General features: G+C 37.6%; 1 protein-coding gene across 9 annotated transcripts in view; it reads left to right on the forward strand.

Annotated features, from left to right (window-relative positions):
• Nucleotides 1-1,137: 1,137 nt before the first annotated feature.
• LOC127414107 (transforming acidic coiled-coil-containing protein 2-like) overlaps nucleotides 1,138-21,720 on the forward strand; it is a 77,199-nt gene continuing 56,616 nt past the window's right edge. For 8 of the 9 annotated variants that reach the window (XM_051651855.1, XM_051651856.1, XM_051651853.1 and 5 more), the window contains exons 1-2: nucleotides 1,138-1,287; nucleotides 15,163-15,395. In XM_051651855.1, coding sequence (XP_051507815.1) covers nucleotides 1,177-1,287; nucleotides 15,163-15,395 — 344 coding nt within the window. In that variant the 5' untranslated portion in view covers nucleotides 1,138-1,176. The remainder of the gene's footprint in view (nucleotides 1,288-15,162; nucleotides 15,396-21,720) is intronic. The other variant, XM_051651862.1, reaches the window with a different exon arrangement.

The raw sequence follows: 21,720 nt of genomic DNA on the forward strand, positions 1-21,720 counted from the left end.
CCCCTCATTCATTCACTATGCAGGTCTTCAGCTGCACAATTGTATGGGGCCTTCGTTGCTGTATTTTGCACATTATAATGCGCCACACATTCTCAATTGGAAACAGGCCAGTCTTGCACCCACACTCTCTGCTTATGCAGCCATGCACTTGTAATCTGGGCAGTGTGTGGTTTGGCCCCCAAAAATGGCATAATCAAACTAAAATGGTTGCAGATTATAATTGTGGTCTCTTTTGAAAGTTGACACTTCAGCAAAGGGAGTTTGTTGTTCAGAAATCAGAATTAATTGAAGTCCTAAAGAAAAATGGTTCAAATTATAAACTAAAAATTATTTGAAAGCAATAAACTTAAAACGGCTGTATCTTATGAGACATGAAGACTATTGCCTATTGTCAACTGTTAGTTAAACTAGGCCATTCACTTTTTGTAATAGTGCATATTTTCTAAAAGCTCATTTTCAATAGTTCTCTAGATTTAAATATAATCATTTATTTGAGGTGCATGCAAAAGAAAATCAGAGGAAGCCCATGCCAAAGACAGTGTCTTAGATCAACAGCAAGAAGGCTTTCTCCATTTTTTAACACCAGTTTACGATTCAGTGGTATATTGATGAAGTCCGTGCATCTTCACAAGGATTAAAATATCAGTAGTATGCATGTTCTTTATTTTGTAAAATCTTTTCATTTCCCCTGCTGTCCCATTTTGGTTGAGTGGTTGCATCACTTCTCCTCTGCAATTTCATTTGATGTTCAGCACCGCGTCATTCTGCCTGCAGTGGCTGCTCTTTTCCCTTCAGATTCCCTGTTCTTTTGTTTGACTCTTTTGCGTCCCAGCTCTTCCTCATTTTCTCTCTTCTCCCTCCTCTCCCTGCTTGTGTGATGCTTGCTGTCGATAACAGAGGGGCTTTTTACCCATCACTGCCAAACCTGAGGGATGGAGAGAAAATGTGTAGACACCATTTTTAATTTCTTGAACTGTTCTATTTATAATTGCCTTATGTAACAGTACATGAGCATGTATGTCACAGATATACCTTGGGCAGTGCAGTAGATGAGGCTTATTCACACACACACACACACACACACACACATACACATGAGGTTATCCTTTCACTCTTGCACTCACTTGCTCACTCCCTCCCTGGATTTCTAAGCAATGCCATGTCTCTGTAGTGACGATGCAATCCTGGAAAGACTATTTTTGCAAGCCTTGTAGTGCTGCTGTCACCTCTCCGCAGGAGGACATGGAATACAGGATGGGAAACTGCATTGGAGTCGCACGCAGCCAGGTAACATCTCCTCACTGCATCTCTTAGAGACTGCAGACAGACTGGCAAAGCGAGAATAAATTCTGTGGAAGGGAAAGATATTGCTGGCTGTTTGCAGGTTCTCAGTGCAGTCAGAGGAGGGAAATAAGGGAGAGTATTTGTGTTGGACTTGGCTGGCATCAGGGGGATATGAAAGAAAAGGAAAGATGACTCGTGTATGTTTGGCTGTCTCTTTTTGTACTGGACATTAATGGTTGGAGCTCAGGAGATGAAGAGAGTGAAAGGACAGGGGAATGGAAGGAAAAGAAGAGGGGGAGGTGCAAAGAGATGCCTGACAGCATGAGAGAAGGAAAAGGATGCAGGGAGAATAAGAGTTGGGATATATGGATGAATAGAAACCAGTCGACACTTGGCATTTAGGCAGGGCAGCAATAAGCAATTAACATCTAGGCTGAGCTGCACATGTACAGTATGAGAGAATTAAATAAAGCAGACAAAGAGTGGACTGGTTGCCAATCCCATGACAGAAAGCAATGTCTGTACATCCAATTAATGTTAACTTAATTATCCTTAACCTGAATAAGAAAAAGAGCCTTGATTGTTTATAGACAAGTGAGTGTTGCCTTCAACATCCATTGTCTATGTGATTAAGCATATTGATGCTGCACTACAGTCATTATATACTGTTTGTTGTGTAGTATAATAATATCAGGGAGTAGAAGAGATTTGTTGCCAATAAATAACTTTGTGCATGTGTTTGCTGGATGTGTTTTGTGAAGTTTGTTTTTGCAAAAGAGAGAATAATTGTTTAGATGGTATGAGGAATTGTAAGAATGTGACTTGGTTAAGTGAAAGAATATCAGATAATAACAGACAATTGATAATATATAATTAATCCATATTTTCTGTGTTAAACTGCTGTGTGGTTGAGTTGAAGATTGACTTAAAATATTTGTTTTTTTCTGGATGAACAGTTTGAATGTAGCCATTAAATGTAAGGGATCCTAGACAGAAGAACACTGTTCTCGTAAATTGTATTCCTGTGCTCTTTTAGCCTTTTGCACTAATTTACACTGTAAAAAAACATGTCTCATGTGGTGACATCTAAATTAACTGATTTTGTTAAAGGGCAACTATATTACTTAGTATGACTGGATCAACCTGACTGCATCAACTAACACCAATGAAAGCACTTTTAATTGTCAGAGCAGGTAGAAAGCTCTTTAAAGGTGCACTCAGAATTTTTTCCTCATTAAAAAAAGTGTTTACTCTGAAAGAAATTAAACGCATTTTTGAAACATGTATAAAATCATGACCACTCACATGAGATGAAGACTCACAGTCATATCAGAAACATTATAAAATCTGTTTTATTCTACATGAAGAGGGTCCCCTCATGAGGGCTACCATGTTAGGATCACATGATCAGCCTAATACTACTTGCTTAATATCAGTAACTGTTTTGTTATTGGACACTTTCACCAATGGATTAAATTAATCATGGCTGACTCTAAATCTGGAATTTCTGCAATGTATCGGTAACTGAAAACAATTGTGTTTGAATGATGCTGCATTCACACCACTAGGTGTCAGTGTAAGTCCACAACGACAAAAACAATTACTGAGCAAACGTTTAAGTTAAAGAGATAGTTCACCCAAAAATGGAAATCCTCTCATTTATGCACCCTCATGATATCCCAGATGTGTATGACATTTTTTTGAAGCTCCAAAAATCACAGACAGTCAGCATAAACGTCATATAACGACACCAGCTATTAAATTAATGTCTTCTAAAGCGACACGATCACTTTTGGTGCGAAAAAGATAAATATTTAAGTACTTTTTTAAAACTCTAAATCATGCTTCCAGTCAGCAGCGCACGCGTGACGTAATCGCATTTGCATTTGAAATACGTGAAAACTGACGCACGTGAGTCACAGCTGGAAGAGTAGCAGTGTTTACAAGTGAGAAGGAGGAACACTGTACAGAAGCTTAGTTGATTTTGGTTTAGATCTGTATTTGTATCTGTATTTATACTCACAATGGTGCGTTTGTGTGCTTATCCTGGATGTCTCAACCGAGAAGACAACTTGGGATTACTTTGGTTTCATGGCAACGCAAATACGTCGCACGAGAGACCGCTTGGACTCCACCTTCTCGTGAACCCTAATGGAAGCGATGGTTTATAGCTAAAAAATACTTAAATATTGATTGTTTTCGCACCAAAAGTGATCATACTGCTTTAGAAGACATTAACCGCTGGAGTCATATCTATGATGTTTATGCTGACTGTCTGTGATTTTTGGAGTTTCAAAAGAGAAATCTCCATTCACTTGCATTTTAAGGACCTACTGAGCTAAGATTTTTTTTTTTTTTCTTCAAATGTGTTCTGGTGAAAAAAGAACATATACACCTGGGATATCATGAGGGTGAGTAAATAATGAGAACATTTTAATTTTTGGGTGAACTAAACCCTTTAACAACTGCATGTTTTCATTTTTGTCTGTGTACTTCTGTCCAACACCAACAGAATTGTATCAATAACAATTATGATTACTGTATGCACCAAACTGTTATACCATGTGCGTTCATATTTTTGAAGTAATGTTCATATGAAATAGACTTTGCAGCTCAAAGAAAAGTGCTGTGCTATTGCTTTGGGGCCCTGTTGACAGGCTGAGGGGTTTATGGGAAAGGTGAGATCCTTTCTACTTAGCTTCTGGCATTGTGTTTGTTGACAAGTGTTACCAAGAGCCATGCACAGTCCAGCTGACTCTGTCATCTCTATATCATCAGAATCATTGACACCCCCCCATGGTCTTAAAGACAAACTACTGCTTTGCCCCCCCCAGACCCCCCCTCTCCACCCCACCCCACCCACCTACCTACCTACCTCTTGCCTTCCTGCCCCTATCCTGCTCAGAACTCAGATATAGAAACCTGGAGTGGCAGTCATCTCAAGAACGAAGTACCTTGTTTACTGTGTTGTATCTGTAATGTACACAAACTAAGGCTTTACGTTAAATGTAGCAGGGTGGGCTTGGATAAATGTGCTGGTTGTGCCTCCGAGATGGATGAGTGTGTTCTCTACTTTTGACAGGCAAGTACTACTCTCGTTTTTATCTGATTAACTGGTTGTTTTTCTAGACAGCGTTGTCAAATAGTTTTTCCTATGAGAAGAGACAATCAATACTAAATTCCTGAGCCATTATTTGCATGAAATTTTACATAGTACTGTTTGTTTTTAGGAAAACTGGGAAGACTTAAATAACAAGTGACAGATAGGAACAGGATCTATTTATAACCAGTTTCATATTCAGGTTGGTACTTCCTGCTGAAATGTATAGCAGGCACTGATCATCACCCAGCCAAAGTCACATAGACACACAAACACTTAAAGGAATAGCTCACCCAAAAAGGAAAATTCTTTCATCATTCACTCACCCTCATGATATCCCAGATGTGTATGACTTTCTTCTGCAGAACACAAATTAAGATTTTTAGAAGAATATCTCAGCTCTGTGGGTCCATACAATGTAAGTGAATGGTGACCAGAACTCTAAAGGTCCAAAAAAGACAAAGGCAGCCAGAGGCAGACTGGCCATCTGGAGAACAGCGGTGCAAAAGTTGCGAGGCGTAGTGCGAGCACGAGGTGAAAGTTCGAGCGCGGGGTGATTGTCTGTGTTCCGCGACTGCTACCACGTCCTTGAATAATGTATAAATTGCGAGTAAGGGCAGCCGGTGGAGTTTCTGGTGCCCCCCTAGGGAAGTGGTGCCCTACGCAGACCGCGTAATATGTGTATAGGGAGCGGCGGTATTGGTTGCAGGTGACTGAGTCATAAGTGTCCCAATGTTCAGAGGATGAACACCCTTGGCAGTGCCCTAATTCATGTTCACGATATACTGATCCACAACATAGGGAGCTAATTGAGATGCATCCAGAGAGTGTGTGTGCAATTACCTTCGTCTGTCAAGACTCCCAAGCAGTGATGAACAGTAAAGTTGTGTAGTGTAAAAGCTATAGTGTAGTGTTAGCTTGCTGAGGAAAATTGAATTTTGGTCAAATACGTCCTATTTTCTCTGTGTAAAAATAAATGTCCGAGTGGTGGGTCCCTTCTGAGTAGTTCTCAGTAGCCCATGCGTACTCTCCTCCACCATCTTGAATGTTTACATTTTCCAACGCGGACACTCCTGTATCAGGCAAGCACATGTGCAATTACTCAGTCAGTTGTGTCTCTCTGTTGTGATATGCCTTAATGTTGAAACTGTTAGATTAACTGATTTCCCAGCCTGGATGTTGTAGTAGTAATCCGAGCGATCATGCAGCGTGAGACAATGCCCATGAATTCAACGAAACCGCTCCTTGACTGACCTGCGCTGACTCAATGAATGTCAAACTTAAACTGACTCATAACACACAAAAAATTGTCTTTTGGCTAAAACCTTCAATGTCACAATGAAAAATGAAAATACACTAGCTGATCTTATCTGCACTGCTCTATTACACTTTAGTTTAGAACAGCACGAACACAAGCAAAGTTAAACAAACAGTGAAGTGTCCGAGTGTGTGACAAGGCAGACGAGGAATGAGGATCTAAATGCGGCTTTAATGAAAAACAAAAGATGAACAAAGTAACTCAGAATTAAATGAAACAAACACAGAAAACCAGGCACAGAACATGACAACACATGTAAAGACTGACAAAGAAACCAGGGGAAACAAGGGCTTAAATACACATGGGCAAACAAGGAAACGAGGAACACCTGGGGAAAACAATCAGGGGAAAACCAATCATAAAATGAAATTACAAAAGGACTACAAACTAACAGGAAACAGGAACTAAACAAGAATTTCAAAATAAAAGTCAACACAAAAACAGGGAATATGTGACAGAGTGCTGATGTTCTGAGACATCAGTACTCTTGGAATGGCTCTCATCTAATCAGATTTGAGGAACGGAACTGTTGTCTAATCCTAAATAAATGTCAGTTTACAAGAGCAATCACATAAATTACATAAAGTCTTTCATTTAAAATTTAAATGTTAAATCTTTTTAAATTCAGTATTTGTAAAAAAAATTTAATCCATATTTCTGTGTGTGTGTGTGTGTGTGTGTGTGTGTGTGTGTGTGTGTGTGTGTGTGCATTCAGTGACATAGATTTCAGTTGAATGTTGGTGGACATACACTAGTCTACTTGAGTCATGCCACTTGATCTGGCAAATGATTATAGCCTTTCACTAGCACATATTAAAATCAAAGCTGTTTTGTTTATTATTACATGCATGATATATGCATATTTTATTATTATAGATATTTTAGATGTTATAATTATGTTTTTTAATGGTTAACTATTTGATTTATGGTGTTCTTATTGTGGACAAAAACATTTACATTTCAGTAAAAAAAAAAAAAAAACACCTCATAGATCTCTTCATAATTATAGTGTCATCACAATGGTATTCCCATAGTTGTCATTAACTTCCCCCTCCAACCTCCATATCTTAGCCTAGATGTTTATTGGTGGTTGTAGGCAAGGTCACAGACATCCTACACAAACATATTCAGATTAGATTTTGATTAATATGGATTTTTTCAATGACATATTCCCCACAATTTAAAACTTAAACATTTGGTCACATGCTTGGTTATAAGGAGTAATTGTGTGAATGATGGCTCATGCGATGGCTCACAGCAGGGGGAGACAGAGAGTTGCTGACTAGTTGACTTTGGCAGTAATCTACAAACATTCACATTCATTCTACTAGCACAATCTGTCTAGTAATGAGATTACTTAACCAGATTAACCCACTGACACAGCTAATGGGTCACAGACAGACTCCCACTCAGCTAAAACTGTGCCACAGTGCCATGCATGTGCCACTAAAGTGCTGTCTTATTTGTTTGCAAATCCTTAGGGGTAAAAAACAAACAAACACCAATCTGATGTCATCTAGTTATCATTCACAGAAAACTGGCGAATTACTGTTTTTAGGTTCAATACGAAATATTTTATTTACTTTATGGAGTAATATTTCTGCAGTCTGAATTTAAAGGGATAGTTCACTCAAAAATATATATTTATTCATCCTCTTATAATTAAAATCCATATGACTTCTGTGGAATACATACGAAGATGTTAGGCAAAATTTTAAGTCACCATTTGCTTTCAATGTATGGTAAAAGATGTTATTAAAATGAATGGCCACAACATGATAAGATAATTTTTATTTTGTGGTGAGCTATCCCTTTAAGCTCTTGTCCTCTTGACCCACTGAATTGTCATGTGCATACTGTAAACACACAGCACTAGGTTGGGAGGTGGCTTTTTACTGAAGGGTTAGATAAATGGGATCCTGAGTGCTGAGTTTCTCCACATGAGAGTATGTTGTAGCTGCGGTTTGTTAGGGGGCAGCAGTATGACTGAAGTGTCCACAAGCTTTCTGCAGAGTGCTGAATGCAGGTCAGCAGTGTGTGCCACATTTCACAAGATGCTGATTTATGATTATAATGTGCTTGTGGTGTTCTTAATGGAGGTTCTGGCCAGAGGTCTATTAGACCCATCTAGAGTAGCCTTCTATCATAGGCTAACAACACAAACTCCTCCATACTCTCTTGCTAACTTTCAAATAGTGAGCAGCTCAAGCCTGATGTGCAGTGGGCCTGAAAATTTTGCTCCCTTAATGTGGCACATGTAAATATTATTTCCCCCCCTGCAGATTTTCCGCTAGCTCCTTTAATTCAGCGTCAACCACATTCAGTCTTTTGAGAACATATTTCCATAATGGGGTTTATATGGGAGTAAAAGATGTGGAAGTTTGGCGTGCATGTGCTGTGTGTTGTTGCATGTAGTAATCATGCTATTAAGAGATGTAAATGTAACCAAACATTAAAGATTATGGGGAATTTTTTTTTTTTTTTAATTTTACAAATCTGTCACTGAAAAACCCAATTCATCAATCACCTAATATGAATATTGGATGATGACCCCTATCCCTCTAAATGCCTATAGTGGTTACAGCCCTTCTAGTGAGTAAGTTAAATAAAATTCAAGTCCTCTTTTAGGTAACTGTGTTTATAAATGTGAGTGTATCTTTGGAGCCATGGCACTGGAAACACACATGCTCACAATGCACAGGAAGTTTGGGTCTGGCTATTCTGTTAAATAAAAGTGTAAAAAGAAAGAAAGACAAAAAAAAAGGTCATAAAATTGGGCATATCACACAGGCTCCAGCGCAGTTTAGTAATATGCTTTCTTTTGGAATCATACTTCAATATTTGGCAATGAATAATTCTGCTGTCCCAATTACACAATATCTGTGAACGAGGCAACACAATTCCACTTTCTCAGAATGTAAAAGGGATAATTCACTGCAAAATACAAATTCTGTCATCATATATTCACCATCATGAGTAATGTTGTTCCAATACTTTATGACTTTCTTCTGTGGAAGACAAAAGGAATCTCCAGTCTTTCCTTGTCTCTGATCTGGATTTCTCATTTGAAATACAAAATAAATCTCTGCACTTGAACTCCACTCTAAGGTTCCCTTATAAACTATTCTTTCCCTCAAGGGGCTGTTTTTTTCTATGAGGGTTTCTATGAAAGGTTGAAAGGTTTGAAGATACTATTAGGTCCATTCAGGCCTTTACATGGTAGTTAATAATAATAATATTATTTGTAGCAATAATAATGCTACAAAATCCCGTGGAACTGTAGGATTTTTGTTTTTGTTTTGTCAGTGAATTACGAAGCTGTTCTTCTACTGGACAGCATGTCTGCACTTTGTTCTGCTTTAAACAGAGCCTCTTAATCTCAATACATGACATATTCTTACATATTTCACTGCTTATTCGCTCAAAACTCAGCGTTTCGCTGGATGTCTGGCGAGAAAATAGCATTTTTAAAGCCTTGACGGTGTTCTGCTTTCTTCACATTGGTCCTTCAGTTTGCCGGAGGTGGTCTGTGCTGGACTCCATTGGTGGTCTGATGTGAAGGGATCACCTGGCTGCCAGCCCTGCTTTACGAGATGGGGAATGAAAATGGCACTCCAGAGTTGCCGGTAAGAGGGCTTATGTAGGGACCTGCTGCCTGGCTCAGAACAGTAGTATTCAATCGTAGTGCACTTCTGAAATGCTTTACATGCTTGAACTACTATGCTTGTGTGCCTTTAAATAAGAGTCACTGTTTGGTGCTATGACTTTTGGTGACATCTGTTAGCATTCCCACACCAACTGATATACTGCCTGTGACATGCTCTTGAGATAACAGCCCAGATAGAGACAGAGAGAGTGATGTGGTAAAAACCATGCATCACTGTTTTCATTGTTTTCACTGTGTTGTCAAACATTCTGACTGAATTTAGCTTTGAATGAGTGCAGATGGAATGTGCACTAATTTAAGAACATTTGTATAACCTTTTTCTGTAGACTTGATTAAGATTACATTTAGGCCTACATTTGCTCAAAACTGGGGTTTGATCTTTAAAGCTGAAGTGTGTAATTTCTGCACCATTAGCATCACCAAATAAAAAGAAAACATAATAAATAAATAAATAAATAAATAAATAAATAATAACAGCTTTACAAAAAAATTCCCCTATCTGTCGTTGATCAAACAAAGAGATAGTCCCACTCTCAATTCAAGCAATTAATCGAGGCTATGTTGCTGTGTCGCGCCGGACAGGCTGCTCAAAACAATTTTATTGCGCCAAAGAGAGTGTTTAGTTTTTGCAGAAATCAACCTACAAATGAATTGCTTATAATTGTCTCTTCATATTAAGCCGGGATAGGAGAAATTTTTTAACATCAACATTAAAGACCTCATGAAATTGCTTGATGAGCACAATTTTCTGTCCTGTGTTGATGTATTTTCTATTGATACAGGAAGACTGGGTGGGACACACTGAAGGACTCATCACCCCCTTTAAGAAAAAAAAAATAAATAAAAAAATAAATAAATAGCAAATAGCCTTTAGCGACATCGTAGCCATGATCGGAAAAAAAATAAAATGCAGTGCAACCTGAGTCATCAATATTCTGGGCCTGTTTTCTTAGAGTGTTCATTTTAAGCATCTGCTATATCTGCTAAATGTGAATTTTGTCAACGTTTAGGAGTAAACTAGCATATAGAATACCTCAAATCAAAGATAGTACATGGACTAAAAGCCTCAAGCCACAAAAGTCTTTAATGGATTCTGAAAGGAACAAGCTGGGCAAAAATATACATTACATAAAATAGCCTATATTGAAAAAGCAACCCAACTTTATGGAATTCATGGATGATCTTAATAAGATCAATCAATTGGGCTATGTGCTTTTTCATGGTTGACTCCAGCCAGCTTGGTAGGTTCTCAGAGTGAACTTTAAGTGTTCTTGGTATTCTTCCAACAAAAACAGTGCCGTAGACTGTCTGTGGCATGATGTGACTCAAATCAACCATGCATTTCTCCAATGACTATTGCTTTCACCACAGTTTTTGGGCATCTCCCCTTTTTTGTTGCACCTGTTTATTTCTGCCATAGGAGGGCGCCCCGGACAATGTTGTGCTGTTCCCTCCAGAAGAAACACAGTCTGACACTATAGTGTATGAGGTACTGGAGAGCTGCAGCATGTGTGTGTGCAATTTTACTCTGTGTGTGTGTGTGTGATTTCTCTTCAGTAACTTCTTGTTCAGAAATGGACATGATAGTTAGCTGAATAATTAGTGTGAGCGATTGCCATGGATTTTGAGAGCATTTAGTTTAATAGTTTGCTGCTAAATGTTGAGTTTGCACTTTGTGGTAACAAATATCTTTGGGTAATACAATGCTTAGAGTCAGCTAATTGTAAGCCTTAAGGTTTAAAATTGGGGTGGTAGATTATTAAGGGGCCCCCAGTAATTAGGGGCTAGGGGAGAAATTGAACAAATCTTTTAGTCTGCATTCTATGTGGAAGCATACATTTGTGTGTGGATACATTTCTAGATCGCAAAAGCTACAAAAGTGTGTGTATAACATGATCTCCCCTGTGGACTACTTTGAGAGTGACCTTTGGTCCATTTCAAAGTATTCACCTGCAGTGTGTGCACATTAGAGTATAGCCCTCAGTCGCTCAGCAGGAAGTGACTGAACAGCAGCAGACACAAGAGGCAGGTGGTAGCTATAGAGGGAGGGGCCAAAAGGGAACTTCGGGAGGGATCAGAGGACAGAAGCGTCACCCTGAATGATTTAACCTGAGAAGGAGGGATCACTACTCAAGTTGCCCAACTGTGTCCTATAGTGTGTCTCACATAGTGCTACTTCCTAAGCCTTTGTAGTACTGACTCTTTAGAGGAGTGTTCTGTACAGATACACACTTCCAGGGACTAGCAGAGTTCTCTTCTGATTGCTATCAGGAGGGCATGGATGCATAGCAGGAGAGGAGGGGAGCTGAGTCAGTAGCCTGGGGAGGAGACTGGAACATAGGCAGGGCCGGCAGCATGTGTTGCAGCATGTCTATGTCTTTGCCTGGCTGAACCAAAACACGCTCACTAGTAGTGCTGCAGAGAGAAGCCTCAGCGTTCTCTTGCATATGTGAATGTGGTTACATAGAGAAGGTGAGTTTGTGATTTATTTAGTGGTTTCTCACAAAATGTTGCAAATGTGACAAAGTTTTAGTAGTTTTATTGCTTTTGTACATTTATTATATGTATTCTATCAAGTTATGCAAGACATATTACCTTTATATGGTTATGCAAGACTTGACCCCATTTCATGTAATTTATGGGAGATGTGTGTATTCCAACTATTTGGAGGTCAGTTTAACATGTGTGTTGTGTTTATAAGATTGCCATGGCAACCATGGTATTTAACAGCAGGGATTTACTGTAGTAGAGGACAGTGTGGTCTGTTAAAAGGGGCAGGCCAAAAAGACCATATGGGGTCTGCTTTTCAGGACCACTTATCCTGCAGGTCAAAGGACAAAGGCAGACAGTGACCCTTTAAAAAAAATGACAACAGTGATTTGAGGTTACCTTTTCCATTCTCCAAGGCCTCTGTGTGCGTACATCTGGATCAACAGAACTGGGTAATGGAAGCTCCCAGCTTATATCTGCTTAAGTCCTAAACATACAGACAAATGTAGTCAAGTAAATGTGATTTATTTTAAAGCATGTGTGGTGTGCTTAAGTTTTTAGGGCTAGATATAAGTTCAGAACAAAAAACAGGAAGCTGTGGAACTGTGAAACCGACTGTGAGAAAAAAGACCATAAGCAGATAATTCATGAGCTAAGTATCGGTGTGAATAAATGTGGTCTTGTAGCATGAACAAAATGTGGCCTACATACCTCTTTCAAATGATTATGAAAGAAAGGGGTACTTTATATGATTTTATAAGACGAAGTATTTGACTTCTGCTCATTGTTTGGAATTTATAATAATATCTGAAGTATTATAGCACAATCAAGTGTGTTATAAAGGTTTAGTAACAAGTTTAGTACAAAGTTAAATTGAAAAATTAAACTGAATTTGAGAATTTCTTAGTATTTAGTATTTCTACCTTTTGCCTTAATGACAACATGCACTTGAGCTGGCTAGTCTCCTCAAGTTTGTGCAAAACCTGATGATCCATGTTATCCTGCATGATTTGAGAATGTCCCAAAGAACATCTTGTGTGCTTCAGTGGAAGAAAAGACATCTGACCGTTTGTACTAAAGAATTAACATGGTCAATGTAAAAAATTGGATTAATGACCTTGAATGCTGGTAACGTAGTGTTCGTTCTTAGTTTATGTTAACTAATGTTGTTAACTAATGTTAACAAATGGATCCTTATTGTCGTGTTACCATTATTTCTTATTCCTTTTTTTTTTCTACACGTCATAACATTTCTTTGATTTAAATTTTCCAAAATCTTACAGATTTCTGTTGATTTCCAGGTTTAAATTATATTTTTGAATTACTAAGTTTCAAAATGATCTCAGACTTTTGGAACACACTATATATTTTAAATTGATAGCTTGATTTAGACATTAAATATCACACAAAAAGGCCTTATTCTGAGGTCTGGGGCTGTGTAAACATCCTCAGTTTGATGGTGTTAATACAAGAATTGGCCAGAAGACACTGGGTCTAAGGATTTGTTTGAAAGCGTCCCAGGTGCCTAGGGAGAGAGAGTTAGGGATACAGTAAAACAGTACATGGATTGTTCACTGGTGTGTAAAGTGCACCTATTCTTCAGGAGTTTTGCTTTTTTTTGATGAAAAATGGCAATATTGGAAAAATATTTTATATCCAGTCCAGTCATCTGTCGCTACAAAATGTTACTGCTGTTTGAAGTCCATTTATTTATTTCAGGTTTGGTGAGAAAATTAAAACTAAATAAATAAATGGAATCTGAACCCTTGGGATTGTTTGGATTTGGATGAGGGTGATTCATTCGATACTCTGGCCTGATTCAAATTGAGTGGTGTTTGTGCTCTGAAAAGCCTGGGAGTGTAGTGTATATCAATGCATGAATACACTAATGTCTTAAACTCCCTGTGAGAGTGTAAATTTAGTGTGTGGGCTATGAACACAAAACCTTAAGCCGAGGTGAAAATGCATATGTGTGTATTGAGTCAAAGATGATATAAACAATGGATAATGGATGTGGGGCTTCTGTGTAATGCTTCTCTAATGTGACCTGTGTGCTATCTCTAGCATCTCTAGCACCTGCAACATGATCCTCTTTAACTGTTTAAAGACTTGCCTATGAATCATACTGCCTATCAATGTGTGTGTTTATGAGTGAAATGAGGTGTGTTTGTGTTTTAGTGTCATAAGAGTTTTTATTACTTTTATCAGAGTATTCCTGCAAATGAGAGTAGGAAAATAAACAAATATATCTGAATGGAGTACTATTGTGATGTCATTTCTGTTTGTAAAGTCCAATTCATAAAACATTTCATTGACAAATTATTTTTTTTTTAAATGTACATGAATGTATTACATATTTTAGGTGCTGTAGCTGGTCACCATTTTGATTAACTTTCACAATTTTTATTCACCGTATTGCAATTCACTTAAATATTTTTTAAAGAGGTACAAATATGTCAAAATAGTCCTTATAATTTCTCAATTAATATGAAGTCATACAACTCCATGTGTAATAATATAATTGAAAAGAAGCAGGATCTTCCGGTCACTGCTTGAATAATCATGTAGAAATACCTAGTTATATTTGAGATCAGGCAGATGAGAAATTTAAACAGTGATTTTTAGAATGGTGTGGCCATTTACAAACTGCTTCAGATTGCTAATCTGTGATTATATATACTGAAAATGTCTGTTTTGAGTGTAACCATTTAGCTGAGTGAGGCTATATTATGTAATTTTGAGAGAGTAGCAGTAATACCAGTTAAGTCTGTACAACCACTTCATTAAACAAAAATGAATTCTGTGGAAATTTATCATGAATTTAGAATCACCTTTTTGTTTATGGCCATATATATCCATGTATTTTTTTTCATTTGTGTATGTAACATGTATTCATAGGTTAGGACAAAGGGCAAATAAGCATGTTTGAACTCATCTTTAAGTCACAGCTGGTATGGGGGTCTGATTGTACTTTTTTTTTTCTTCAAGATCTGTCTAAAACCTCTGATGGCATAATAACAAATGATCAGGGTGTGTAGTTTGAAATGGCTCAACTCAGTATTTTGTTGACATAGTGGGTGTGTTTTCTTTGTGTTAAATGTCAAAGACTGTGTGTGGAAAGGAACGTAATCTCGGTTTGAACAGCTAACTTGTACAATAAGTGGTAAGTAATTATTTTAAATATGTGCAGCTGGGCTGAGTGATTGAGTGATCTCAGTAACATGTGGAGATAAACACAGATTAAAAACAGAGCCCAGGCACTCCGGTCTGCAGTCTCACCACCACCTTCATTGTGTTTCTCAGGCTGCAGTACACACTGACAAGGTGAGCTCAGTGAACGAGAAATCTAGTGGTGCAGAGAACGGATTGGTCCACACAGATTCAGCCACAGCTGAACTACAGGTGTCTGCTGACGAAGAAGATAAGGAGCGAAGAAAAGAAGAGGAGGACAAAGAGGAGCTAGAATTTCCTCATGACCTGCTGCCCAGCATAGACCTCAGCACTGAGCTCAATCTGACCTGGGGAACCTCACTTGGGTAGGCAATCTTCTTTCTTCTCTCTCTCTCTCTCTCTCTCTCTTACTCTGTTGCTTATGCTTATGCACATAGAGCAAAATGCACAGGATATTTCCTTGGAAAAACTGTGCAAAGGAGTATGTGCAAAGGATTGTCTGTCATCAGATAGTTAGTAAAGAACAAGTTTCAACAGGTCGGTGATCGTTTGAAAAGTTGTTCACGTCTGATGCAAAGTTTTCCACCCCTCAGTTATGTTTTGCATGCATATTTCCAGTAAACAAAGAAACTCTGCTTTTTAGAGTGTTGCATTCTAGAGACTGTTCCACAGAAATCTAGACAGATTAAAGAAGTGATAATAGCTCTATTCCAATGTCTAGTGAGATACCTAGATAGGCAGCAGTTAAAGACATCATCAGCACACTCTTGACTTAAAGGGATAGTTCACCCAAAAATGAAAATTATTTCATGATTTACTCACCCTCATGCCATTCCAGATGTGTATGAGTTTCTTTCTTCCGCAGAACACAAATTAAGATATTTAGAAGAATATTTCAGCTCTGTAGGTCTTCACAATGCAAGTGAATGGGTGCCAACATTTTGAAACTCCAAGTAATTCCAAGGAGCTTAAAAGTAATCGATATGACTCCAGTGGTTAAATCCATGTGTTCAGACACAATATGGTAGGTGTGGGTGAGAAACAGATCAATATTTAAGTCATTGTTTTGTCATAAATTCTCCTCCCTGCCCATTAGGGGTGATATGCAAGAAGGATGTGAATCACCAAAAACAGAAGAAGGAGAAAGTGAAAATAAAGTGAAAATTGACTGAGCAGGGAGGAGAATTTATAGTAAAAAAAAAAATCCTTAAATATTGATCTGTTTCTCACCCACACCTATCAAATCGCTTCAGAATATATGGATTTAACTAGTCGTCTGGAGTACTTTTATTTTGCCCTTCTGTGGATTTTGGAGCTTCAAAATTCTTCATTCACTTGCATTGTATGGACCTAAAGAGCTGAGAAATTCTTCTAAAAATCTCTGATTGTGTTCAGCAGAAGAAAGTCATACACATCTGGGATAGCATGAGGATGAGTAAATGATGAGATAATTTTCATTTTTGGGTAAACCCTTTAAAAGCTTTTAAAAATTATGATTATGATCATATTTTAAGGAATAGTTCACCCAAAAATGTAAATTCTCTCATTATTCACTTACCCTGTTACCATCCCAGAAGTGTATGACTGTCTTTCTTCAGCAGAACACAAATGAAGATTTTTGAAGAAGATAGAGCTCTGTCAGGTCCTTATAATGCAAGTAAATAGGTGCCAGCACTTTGATGGTTCAAAAGTCATATTTAGGCAGCATAACAGTAATCCATGCGACTCCAGTCAATCAATGAATGTCTTCTGAAGCAAATCTTTAATCTAATCTGGGATGGCATCAGGTTAAGTGAATAATGAGAGAATATTCATTTTTGGGTGAAATATTCCTTTTAAGATTATGATCATGATTATGCTGCCCTCCTTTGGCCAAATTTTAAAGGAGCAATATGTAACATTGACATCAAGTGTTTAAAATGGGTACTGCAGGCTGGTAAACAAGAGACACAAACCTTGCCGGTTATTATGGCAGTTCAGTCCAGGCACACTCCACTGACTTTAATTAGGTTGGCTTGAAAAAGCCAACCTACTGATCTACTATTTAAACTTATTTTTATTCTTTTGACTTCTTCTTCTGAGACAAACATTTCTGACTAACTCCTCCTAGAGCTTTCAAGCAACATGCACCAAACTTTGTACAGACCTTCAGACTCATCTCAAATAGTGTGCAATATCTTTTCTAACTGATCGGACTTATGGTTTTACTACAGCGGACGATCAAATATCTGAAAAATCCCATTCTTTTACATTGACAGAATGTTTAGATGAGCCAAGACTATTCAAACTCCAACTGTCAAAAATTCAAAAGTAAACAGACCCACAGAAGGCCTCTAAAATGCCTTTAGCTGCTCTATCTAATTTATCTTCTATCTATCCATCTATCCATCCATCTATCTATCTATCTATCTATCTATCTATCGTTTTTAAACTTTCAAACCAAGCTTTTTCAAGCCGACCTAAAGTTTTTCCACAAATGTTTTTAATCTAGTTTAACATGAGTTTATAAAGAGGAAATACAAATGACAATAAAAGGTTTGTTCACAGACCTTGACATTATATATTATACATTTGCATTAATGTAAATGCAATGTTTAGGGATTATTTTACAACAATTATATATCCGTAAACAGCAAGATTCTTGTAGAAATCAATATCCGCCATCCTATAACTTGAATGAATGGCTTTAAAAATATACAAACACGTCCAATTGTATATAATTTATGTTAAAGCAGGCAATAGTTTGTATTATATGCATATTTTATATTTTTTAGTGGAGGATTATATGCTGTGGGTTGTGATTGGCCAACATATGTCCTGGTCTGCTTTTAGCTTCAAATCTCTGATTCTAACAATGCATCACTACAGCCTGTTAGTTGTAAAAATAAGTGGACTTAAATATTTGTACTTTGATGAAATCTTGCATCTCAAATTCCATTTCAAGCTCAATTAGTCCTCTATTAGTCATGTAAATGTTTCCTAATAAACAGCCCCCTGGATTAATGAAACTGTATAATGTGGCCCATATTCTACTCATGGTATTTATTTGTTTATTTGTATAGCAGTGAGATGAAGAATGAGGCTGTGGCACTGGGTGGCACTGCCAACCCTCTGCTGACAGGCTTACAGTACTACATGGAGGCCAGTCCACCAGTAGTGGGCCTCATGAGGAGGTAATATAGAAATAATGAAAATGGAGACGGAGAGATTCTGGGCCTTGCACACGGCACCAGTCTCTTATGGCTCATCAAAATACAAAGACAATGTTAAATTTTTTTTTTTTTAAGTTTTAATAGATTTTCAATTTAATTGATTTTGGTGAAATCTCTTTTCCTCCATTTTGTGTCCTGGGTTTGACTATTAAAATGTGCTGTTACACTGCCAAAATAATTTCCTTAATCAGTATTTTAGTCCTGTTTTCCAGTAAAAAATATTTAAACGTCCTTAAAACAAGATACATTTTCTTCTAGACGCTAAATTGCATATGATATTCAAAATTGTTTTCAGAGAATCTTGAAATATAGCCTTTTTCGGAGTGTCTATTTACACTAAGTGCAAATAGCCCATCTTGTTGGCAGAGGCTTTTTACACTAACTTCGCCCACCACTGCTCAGACCAAACTCAAGACAGCCATGACAGATTTATTTGAGTTAACTGCTGATCAAAAGAAGGAGGGCATAATGGAATTGTTCGCACTGGGGCAGAGACATTAAACTGGTTAACGGGTTAGACATTTAGTGGATTAAGAAATTGGATAACTAAGTGACAATTTGCGCTCCAATAGTCTGGTGGAAACACATGATTTTACGACAAACTACAACCCAATGCGTAACTGTAGTAGCTCTGGGTATAATGACAGTATATGTATGTGTTGTCTTGCTGGAGATCTGAGTTCTAATCCCACCCCTTGACATACTTTTTCCCATGTCTCTACTCTTAATATTTCCTATAATACTACTTATAGTAATAAATAAAACAGATTCCTTGCAGTGATTTGTTTCACAGTGAAGGTCGGGGAGTTGAGAGAAGGATTTGATCTGGACAAAATTAACCATGGTTTCACTGTAGTAATATTGTAGTAACCATGTGTTTTGGTGGAAACTATATAGTTCTGATGTACTAACCATGGTGTTACTACAGTGATATGCTGTTAATAGTAGTTAATAGTAACCATGTTTAATTTTGTGGTTACTATGATTTTACTAGAAAAATACCATGGTGATACTATTGTTACTATAGTAAAACCATGGTTAATTTTTGTAAGGTAGGTTTAGGGGTAGGGGTTGGTGTAGGGTATCTGTGGGACTCCAAATAAACACAATAAAAATGCTGCAGTGATGCCACTATACTGTATGTTAGAATTTAAACAAGGCATCTAACGCTATTTGCACTTAGTGCAAAGAAGATGCTTTTTGTTGTTTTTTACACTTAGTGTAAATAGCCTCTGCCATATTTTTTTCTTAACCGATTTGTGTATAGTTTCTTATTTTAAGAATAAATCTAACACAATTTAGTGAGGTTATACTTATAAGAAGTTAAAATTATTTGCCAAAGAAGTAAGAAAAATAAACGTAATTGAAGATATATTCTCTGAAACCAAGTCTTAATATTTTATGCAGTTTTGCTTCTCAAGTAAGTTTTTCTTTTGTTCAACATGTTTCGATGTTTTACTGGAAAACAAGACAAAAATACTAGCTTTAAGATTAAGATATATATATTTTTCCAGTGTATAAATGGAGTTGCTTGGTCTGTTGAACATCTATGGATTAAAGTTGGCTAAGTTGGTTTGCTGTGAACTAAACTAGTGGTGTTTCTGGTTGATTTGTGACTGGGTAGCTGAAATGGCTTTTTTAACACACTTGCATGATGTGAAAGTGAATGGCTTACCACACCAGACAGATGTACAGCGTTAAAAAGACATGTCCTTCTTATCAGGAAACTTTGTTTAAGTGTGGTGTGCATTTGTGGTTGTTGTGTGTTCAGAATGAGTCAGTTTTTCCTGGTGAGAGAGTCATCAACACAGTCATCTGTTTATAATTGCATAGCTGACATAAACTGTGTATGCCTTATCATGGTAGAGTAAACTGCATATTTATGCTCTTCATATTGTTTATTAATTTTTATTTACAGTGGGGTTTAAAAGTCTGAGTACACTAATTTAATACCGTTTTTTTTTTTTTCATTACAAATTATATAATTAGCATTAAAATTCAAAAGAAATCTGACCTTTCAGACAACGGAGTTAGTCAATTTGCTTATTTTGATTATAGAGACCTAGAAATGGTGCAGAACTTTATTTACAGGCAGAGGACTGTGATTAAGGAAACAGTGCTTGACAGTGCAGTAGGGAGTGGCTGCAGTAATTCATGCAGACATGCCAAAAGGCCTCAGGTTTTAGCACATGCGCACACACATAATTGCAGTAACTTGCACTGCAATACCCTACAGCTGTCTCACTTTCTAGTTATACCAGAGAGTGTAATTAAAAGTTTTTCTGGCCTCGTTACAATGGGAGTGGCATGTTCCAGTCATAATCATTTACTGAAAAAAGACATAGGCTGGATGCTTGGGCCTGTTGTCATCTACTGTATATCATCAAGCTAGCAGATCACATGACCGCTGTGGTCCAATAAGAGATAAGACCCCTGAGAATTTTCCCTCTCAAGGGGTAAGCTGGCTGTCCTCTCTTAATGCCTCCCTGTTGCTTTAATTGGGATGTAACTTTCAATATGTGGCACGTGAACTACAGAGACACAGTGATTCATTACGCTCTGTAAAATGTGCTGTAAAAAGCTTGATTTAGTTTTTTCTGAGTATTTTGTAGGTGTTAGGTTGGTGCACTTTTATCAAAAGTAGATAGTCTGTTACACTAGGCCCTTAAGGGATGTTAAAAGCACTGATGCATTAATCTTGCTCCAAAACAGCATGAGATTTTTCTGCTAAGTCTGTATGAATACTATGAAGGTTCTTACTTAAGACACTTAAAACACTTTTGTTTTGAGCAGTTTCCAGAATCTTGATTATAATTTATCTGAGTAATGACACATGATCGCAAGAGATTTATACAACTGGAGAGTAGACAAAATTAAAATGGGGTGAGGAAGTGGTTTGCCCAATGAAAGAGAATTTGTGTTGCTTTGGTTTTAGAAGTAATGAAGGGTAATAAATAACATTTTTATAAAGGATTTAGTTGTACTCATGCATGACCTCTCATACTGTCTCTGGCATGAGGTGGAATGAAGTGTTTGGCTTGCAGTGTGGAATGCACAACTGAATGCTGCTCAGAGCAGATTCACCCTAATGTCTCCAACACTCTCTTTTGGTGACCCTGAATAGCTATGATGGTGACCCCGTTTCTTCTGGAAGCTCAAGTGAACCCCAGGCCCAGTTTTCTAGCACCCAGCAAAATGTTCCATCCCTCACGCCTTTGGTTGAATTGATGGATTATGAGCACCAGGAAGCTTTGAAGGAATGTGAGGACCAAATTGCTGTACTTGGCTTGTCCTCCCATGCAGACACCTGGAGTGCAGGTGATCTGGACATATGTCTCTCAGTTGCCCTGCCTGAAAGTGATGAGGAAAGTGAACAAAACAAGAAGGCTGAAGCCGGTTCACCTTTTCATAAACTTGAAGATTCTCATGGAGGTTGCCATGGAAATGATGGTTTGCTCACAAATGACTCATCAGCAAG

This window comes from Myxocyprinus asiaticus, chromosome 23, assembly GCF_019703515.2.
Source record: "Myxocyprinus asiaticus isolate MX2 ecotype Aquarium Trade chromosome 23, UBuf_Myxa_2, whole genome shotgun sequence".
NCBI lineage: Eukaryota > Metazoa > Chordata > Actinopteri > Cypriniformes > Catostomidae > Myxocyprinus > Myxocyprinus asiaticus.